Genomic DNA, 8,091 nt, shown 5'->3' on the forward strand with positions numbered 1-8,091 from the left:
CAGGCTCTACAAGATCTCTAATTTTGAAAGTAGTAGACAATTTTGACAATAAAGTATTCACCACAGTTACATTGTTCCCCATAAAAGAATATCATCCACATAGACCAGTAAGTAAACAGTGGCAGAATCTTGGGAAAAATAAAATAGGTAGACATCCATTTTGGAAGCTTTAAAGCCAACAGACAGGAGAAAGATATGCAGACGATTGAACCAGGTTCTCGGAGCCTGTTTTAAGCCATACAGATATCTCTTCAACAAACATATATGATCAGGAAACTAAGTATAAATATAACCTAAAGGCTGACGCATATACACAGTCTCACTCAAAGTTCCATTTAAGAATGCATTATGAACATCTAGTTGCTTGACACACCAATTAGGGGAAAGTGCCATAGATAGGAGTAACCTGATAGTAGTCGGTTTTACCATTAGACTGAAGGTGTCAAAGAAGTCTTGTCCAGGAACCTGATTGAACCCTTTAGCCACCAACCTGGCTTTGTGCCTCTCAAGGGAGCCATCCGCTTTTCGTTTGGTACGGAAAACCCATTTGCAGCCAATAACATTCATGTAGGGCTTGGAGGGAAAGGGACACCAAGTTTGACTATGCATGAGAGCATTGAACTCCTGATCCATCGCATCCCGCCAGTCAGGATGATTGACTACCTGTGAATAACATGTTGGATTAGTGGGACAAACCTGGACAGTCAAACCTGCAATGGGGGCACAAGACTTGCTCCTAGTTGCCTGGCATGAGTCCGCTCAGTTGGGCATGTAGATCGACCACGTGGGCGACCACGAGGATGTTTATCAGGACCCGAAGGACGTTAAGGGGCCTCCTGTGAGAGATCTACAGGAGGGGAACACAGATGTTACACAGATTCAGCCCAAGGACGTGGCGTGATATCCGAGGGAGCCTACAAAACAGCCTTAGAAGTAAATGGAAAACTCATCTCATCAAACAGGATATGTCTGCACACATATATCTTATTAGTCAGTAAATCTATGCACATGTACCCCTTAAAAGACTCAGGATAGCCTAAGAAGACACACGGAGAAGACCTGTAAGACGTTTTGTGACGATTATAAGGACGCAAGTGTGGATAACACAGACAACCAAACACACAAAGAAAGGAATACGTAGGAGGAGAGTTGTGCAACAAAAGGTGAGGACTATTATTTTGTAAGGCAAAGGAGGGCATTTTAATAATGAGAAACAGCAGTTTCAAAAGAATAGTGCCAAAAATGAGAGGGAACAGAAGCACGAGCCATGAGAGCAAGGCCAGTTTCAACAACATGCTTGTGTTTTCTTTCTACACGACCATTATGTTCATGAGTATAAGCATAAGATTGCCTATGATTAATACCAAGTTGCACAAAAACATAATGCAGTTTCTTATACTCAACACCTAAGTCAGATCGAATGACCTTGATTTTACGATTGAATGAACGTTCTACTAGACACCAAAAACGATCAAAGACATCATATATATAAGATTAGAGTTTCATAGGAAAATACCAAGTAAAACGAGAATAGTCATCCACAAAAAGAGCAAAATAACGATAACCATCAGAGGAAAGCACAGGAGCTGGCCCCCAAATGTTAGTGTAAACTAAATCTAGAACACTCGAACTAACAAACTCAACACGTGGCAATGGGAAACGCAAAGATTTACCCATTTTACATGCAGAACATAAGCTAGAAGTACATTGAACACTTTTATTAGACTCACTAACTGAATATGACTGTAGAATTACAACTAAGAACACGCTGATGTGGATGACCTAGACGATCGCGCCACGTAGAAGGCGAAGCACGAGTAGACAGAAATGCTGAAGGAGAAGGACTAGGAACCGGCAAGGTGTAGAGCCCACCAGGGCTATTTCCCGGTAGAAGGTGTTAGGAACCCCGAGCTGTTGATTTTGATGATACCAACTATCCGAGGAGACCCCTAACTTTTGTTTTGTCTTTGGAATAGGTTTCTGCTTTGTATCATAGTTTTACAGGATAACCGAATCATTAGTATCGGATTATCCTTGATAAGGATTTAAGTTATAAACACCGAAGTCTTGAAGAATCCAACCGAAGAGTTGAAGTACCGAAGAGTTGAAGATCTGAAGTGATGAAGACTTGAAGAACCGAAGACTAGGATCACAGGCCGAAAAATGGAAGGGCCAAGCTTTTATGACCGAGAAATCAAAAGTATTATTGTCTCGAGGAGATTAAGAGGAATGATAAGGTCAATCATTCTCTCGCATAACCAAGGCAAAGACATTCTCTGATAAGTTGTCTTATCTACTGCCTTGAGAATGGGTATAACTGAATGTCAATTTGGGTTCTATGCAACGATCCCAAGGAGCATTTAATGATTGTCACCTTTTTGGTGGACAAAAGACAAATTGTCCTTGCACAAAAGTGGACAAACGGCCAGAAAGTACTGACATTCTAAAAAAGATGAAAACACTACCCATTGGATATTACACACTGGATAATAGGTTTTGAATTTCATTTTCCCTCCAACGGATCTGAAATTTCACCTATAAATACCCTTGTCCCATCTCACTTTGACAAGGTTGAAAAAACGCGAAATATTGTCCAGCAAGTAAAGAGCTCTCAGTGTGATATTCATAAGCTTACAAGTGATATTCAAACTTCATAAGAAATTCTTGTGTGATTAAGGAGACTATCAAGGCAATTAATCACAAAGATTTCAAGTTGGAGAATCATCACAACCTTTCAACCATCTCTACAAGTGAAGTAGAAAGAGGCGGAGTAAACTTGGAAGAAGTTGAAAAACCTACAACAACAAGGCTGCCGGGCTAAGTGATCAAAGGAGCTTGTTGTAGCAGAGTTTGTACTATTACGGGGAATATAGTGCAAACCTTCACGAGTTGTGAAGAAGAGTGGAGTAGGCTTAGTTAACAGCCGAACCACTGTAAAAATCTCTCTCTCTCTCTCTTTTATTTACTTTACATATTGCATTGCATAATCCACTCAAACGTAATATCTTTTACAAGAAAATCCTAAGTGCAAAGTGAAGCTAAAATTTGATATAATCTTTCCACTGCGATATAAATCTTTAAAAAAAAAAGTTTTTAAAAAATTCCCTGTGAGTCTATTCAACCCCCCCTTCTAGACTCACATCGTTACCACCGGGACCAACAAGTGGTATCAGAGCACGTTACCTTGAACAGTGAACACTCTGTGTATACTGCCTGGTGATCTTCTTTGAAATATCGTCAAAATATTTTCATACTTTGCACTATGTCTAAAATGGAACATCATAGGCATTTTCTCATGTTTAACTTGGATAAGTTTGATGACTGGAAAGTGCGAATGCAGGCTCACTTGTCTGCTATCCATGATGAGATGTGGGATGTGGTTTCTACTGGACCCATCCAGATATTACAAGTGAACCCCAACCGAGTCGTCACTGATCCAACGTCACCAGAATTCATACCTAAAGAAAAATCTCAGCTGACCACTGAAGAAAGAACCCGAGTGAATCTCGACAACATAGCCAAGGACATACTTTACAAGGCCTTGGATGAATCACTTTTTCCACGTGTAAGAAAGTGCAAGTCAGCTAAAGAAATCTGGGATGTACTTATGCGCATAAGTGATAGAGATGAACAAGAGAAAGAAAACAAGTTAACAATTGCCATGAAGAAGTTTGAAGATTTCAAACTTAATCCAAAGGAATCCATAACCGACATGGAAGCTCGATTCATAAAGTTACTTATGGGGATCAACGACCTTGATGAGAAAAAGCTATCACAAAAGGAGATAAACTTGAAGATTCTCCGAGGACTACCCAAAAGTTGGGAGATGAAGGTAATAGCCATGCGTGATCACCGAGATCTCAAAACAACGAGCACTACTCAGATCTTCAGTGATCTGAAAGCCTACGAGTTTGAGAAGGAAACATTAAATGATGAAGAACCCGAGACAAGGAACATAGCCTTAGTTGCTAATCAACAACCTTCATCATCAATGTAGAGGTCGAATCCTAATCCCTCGTCTGACTTATTTACTGATGATCAGTTTGCTCTGTTTATGAGAAAGTTTAAAAGGTTCATGCGAAAGAATCAATCCTATGACAACTCGGACAAGGCGAGAAGAACGAAGTACCGAAGCAATGATAAAGCAAGCGGATCCAGAACACAAGAGAAAGATGAAGCACAAATGCTGTGCTACAACTGCCGAAAACTTGGACACTTTAAAGCAGAATGCCCATATCCTATAGTCAAAAAGCATCAAGACGAGCACAACTATAGAAAGAATTCGGGAAACTATCATAACTCGAAGAATACATCCAATGATGCTGACGAGTAGCCGAACAAGAATAAGAAGAATGATAGGCGAAGGAAGGCTCTAGCTGTAGAAGAGAAGTCATGAGATAAGAACGACGAGTCATGCACGTCTAGCTCCAGCTCAGAGAGTGATAGTTCGGAGGATGAGAAGGGACTACTGTGTCTCTTCAGTCAAGAGGACTCAGAAGGAGAGCTATGCCTCATGGCAGATGAAGAAGAGGTAACTTCACAAAATCACTCATCTAATTATAGCTCCGAATCCTTATATCATGAAAACCATAGGGAAGCATTCGAGAGAATGATGAAGAGTTTTGATGATATTGAGGATTCACACTTCAAGCTTAAAGAACAGAATGCTAAGCTATTGGCAGAAAGACAAGATCTCAAGGACTTAAGGTCCAAAAATGCTGAGATGCTTGAATCTATAAGCCAGCTTGAGAAGCAAGTTCATCTTCTTAAGGAAGAGTGTAAAGCAAAGGATGATAGAGAGCAAAACTTGCGTGCGGTACTTGCGACATTTACAAATTCATCCAGATTAATGGATCGAATGGTAGATGATCAAAGACCATCAGGGAGTAGAACCGGACTTGGTTATAACTCCAGCTCTTATCAACATGTTCTCCTAACTCGACCAACTGACCCTTCTACTAGTGGAGGTTTAAGTTCTGTCTTTGTCCAAGGACAAACCGAAAATCTTGAGCCAGTGATTAACGCCGAAAATGGAACAGAACCACAATCAACGAGTCGATCCAATGATCCGACTGAAACACGAATTGTGGAACCTACGAGAGGAAATTCCCAAAACGGTAACCCGAGAAGTCATCAGACCCCTCGGTACAGACCTCGCATGATAAACCATCATGGTTTCATAGCAAATGGTCAACCACATGGGAATAACCGATCTAAAGGAAAATCCCAAGGCAATAAGAGGCAACACTATTCACAGAGGCAACGCAAAGGTAGACCTTAGGGAAGACCGAGCTCTTACCCGAATAGTGTCAAGAATTTCAAAAAGTTTCCTAGGAAGCATAATGGTGGAGATGGTAGACTATATCCCACTGATGAGGACTGGTTCATGGACTACGAACCAATGACAAGAGCAAAATTTCTGCTCCATCATAGACATAAGCAGACCTCATACACTAGGATAAACCCGAATAAAGAAACGCCTCCTCTTCAGAAGGTTTATTCACCGAAGTCACCTCAAGCCTACTATGCTATCCCTTATGATTATCGCGTGTTTAACGGGTATCGTGGACCGAGGATGAACCTTACAAGTTCTAGGTATGCATGGATGCCGAAGCTCACAGCTAACCGTCAAGGACCCAAGAAGGTATGGGTACCTAAAAATACCTAATCTTTGAATGCAGGGAAACAGGATCATCTGGTATGTAGATAGTGGATGCTCAAGGCATATGACAGGAGACATATCAGAATTGAGCAACTTTAAAACGAAGAATGGTCCTAAAGTAGTCTTCGGTGGGAACTCAAGTGGACAAACTCTGGGCACCGGAGATGTTAAGAAAAATGGCTTAATCATTCAAGAAGTTTCTTATGTCGAAGGATTAAAGTTTAATCTCCTGAGCACAAGTCAGTTCTGCGACAAAGGATACAAAGTAGTATTCTCAAAGGACAAGTGCCAAGTTATCTCAAAAACAAATCATGAAGTTGTGCTAACGGCAAAACGGAGAAAGAATATGTATGTTGTCACATGGGAAACAGTGAAGCCGAACACTTGCTTGATCGCCAAAAGCAAGAAAGATCTAAGTTGGGAATGGCATCAAAAACTCAATCATCTTAACTTCAAAGCCATCAACAAGCTTGCAAGAAAGGAATTGGTTGAAGGATTACCGAATGTAATCTATGACAAGGATAAGATATGTGAAGCTTGTCAAAAGGGAAAACAGATCAAGTCTTCGTTTAAGACGAAATCCCTTAACACTAACTCAAGGCCATTAAGTTTACTCCATATGGACTTATTTGGACCAGTTGATCCAGTTAGTCTAAGTGGAAGAAAGTACACTCTTGTGGTAGTAGATGACTACACAAGATATACATGGACATCCTTTCTGAGAAAGAAGAATGAAACTGAAAAGGTTCTTCCGGACTTGCTCCGAAGACTTCAAATTGAAAAGGTGTTGCTGAATGGTGTTGCTGAAAGACGCAACAGAACCCTCAAGGAAGCCGCCAGATCCATGATAGCTTTCTCGGGCTTGCCTAAACGATTTTGGGCCGAAGCCATAAACACTGCATGTTATATTCAAAACATATCTCTTATTCACAAAGATCATGGAGCTACACCTTATGAACTCTAGAAAGGCAGAAAGCCTGTTGTAAAATACTTTCATATCTTTGGAAGTAAATGTTTCATCCATAACAACGGAAAGTCACATCTAAAGGCATTTGATGAACGTGCTGATGAAGGGATATTCATGGGATATTCCGAAAAGAGCAAAGCATTTCGAGTACTAAACAAGCGAACCATGGTGATAGAAGAATCAATACATGTAGTTTTTGACGAATCATCTAAAGAAGATATGGTGATCTCCGAGAAATCGCAAACTGATGAGAAAACAAAGGATGGAGAAATTGAAGAACTATCCGAAGGATCAGAATCAGAAGACGATGATTATCCTGCCTTTCCTAATCATCTACCGAATACTTCATCCCAAACCGAAGTATTGCCGAATGATGGTAATGAACCAAATCAATCAGAAATACAACAAGATGAGAGCAATCACGATGAAACCTCTATAGATGAAGGAGCACTCCTACTACTGTTCAACCGGATCTAAAATGGTTGAGAAATCACCCTCAAGATCAAATCATCGGTGATATACATGATAGTGTACGAACTCGTGCATCCATTCGGGAATGCATGATGGCATGTTTCATATCTCAAATTGAACCAAAGACTGTAGAAGAAGCATTAAATGACTCGGATTGGGTCATAGCCATGCAAGATGAATTACACCAATTTGAGAGAAACAATGTATGGGAACTGGTTCCACGACCAACTCATCAAAACGTCATTGGAAGCAAATGGGTCTTCAGAAACAAGATGAATGAGCAAGGAGTCATTGTAAGGAACAAGGCTCGGTTAGTCGCAAAAGGTTATTGTCAGGAAGAAGGAATTGATTTTGATGAAACCTTCGCTCCTTTGGCCAGACTCGAAGCTATAAGAATCTTTCTGGCATATGCTGCATGGAAAGACTTTAAAGTCTATCAAATGGATGTCAAAAGTGCCTTCTTAAATGGACTTTTGGAAGAAGAAGTATATGTTGAGCAGCCACCAGGTTTTATCTCAGAAGTCGGGATGGATAAAGTCTATAAACTCAAAAAGGCTTTATATGGTCTAAAACAAGCCCCAAGAGCCTGGTATGACACATTGTCATGTTTCCTCATAAATTGCGGATTCACGAAGGGACTAGTGGACAAAACACTATTCAGAATAAAAAATGAAGACCACATCCTATTGGTACAAATCTATGTAGATGACATCATTTTTGGAAGTACTGTTCAGACCTATGTGAAAAATTCTCAAAACTCATGCAAGGTAAATACGAGATGAGCATGACGGGAGAATTAAACTATTTTTTAGGTCTTCAAGTCAAACAAGAAAGTGATGGGATTTTTATAAATCAAGCAAAATACACCAAGGATCTCATCAAAAAGTTTGGAGTTGATGGGAAGTCCTTGGTCAAAATTCCCATGAACACTTCGTTACGCATGGACATCGATAACGAAGGGAAGGAAGTTGATCAAACGAAGTATAGAGGA

General features: G+C 40.3%; 1 protein-coding gene across 1 annotated transcript; it reads left to right on the top strand.

The window, feature by feature from the left end:
• The first annotated feature begins 4,075 nt into the window (after positions 1–4,075).
• Positions 4,076–7,106, top strand: LOC116012881. Its single transcript, XM_031252555.1, has 4 exons — positions 4,076–4,329; positions 4,426–4,816; positions 5,682–6,167; positions 6,627–7,106. Exons 1-4 carry the CDS (start codon positions 4,076–4,078, stop codon positions 7,104–7,106), a joined length of 1,611 nt encoding a protein of 536 aa, XP_031108415.1.
• The last annotated feature ends 985 nt before the right edge of the window (positions 7,107–8,091 follow it).

Source organism: Ipomoea triloba, chromosome 3 (genome assembly GCF_003576645.1).
Source record: "Ipomoea triloba cultivar NCNSP0323 chromosome 3, ASM357664v1".
Taxonomy (NCBI): domain Eukaryota; kingdom Viridiplantae; phylum Streptophyta; class Magnoliopsida; order Solanales; family Convolvulaceae; genus Ipomoea; species Ipomoea triloba.

What these genes read in the sequence shown, in the direction of transcription:
- LOC116012881 (XM_031252555.1), top strand. Translation starts at nt 4,076, where the DNA reads ATGCGAAAGAATCAATCCTATGACAACTCGGACAAGGCGAGAAGAACG. An exon ending in ACATCCAATGATGCTGACGA is followed by an intron (nt 4,330 to 4,425) that starts GTAGCCGAACAA and finishes ATGCACGTCTAG; the next exon opens with CTCCAGCTCAGAGAGTGATA. An exon ending in GAGAGCAAAACTTGCGTGCG is followed by an intron (nt 4,817 to 5,681) that starts GTACTTGCGACA and finishes CTTTGAATGCAG; the next exon opens with GGAAACAGGATCATCTGGTA.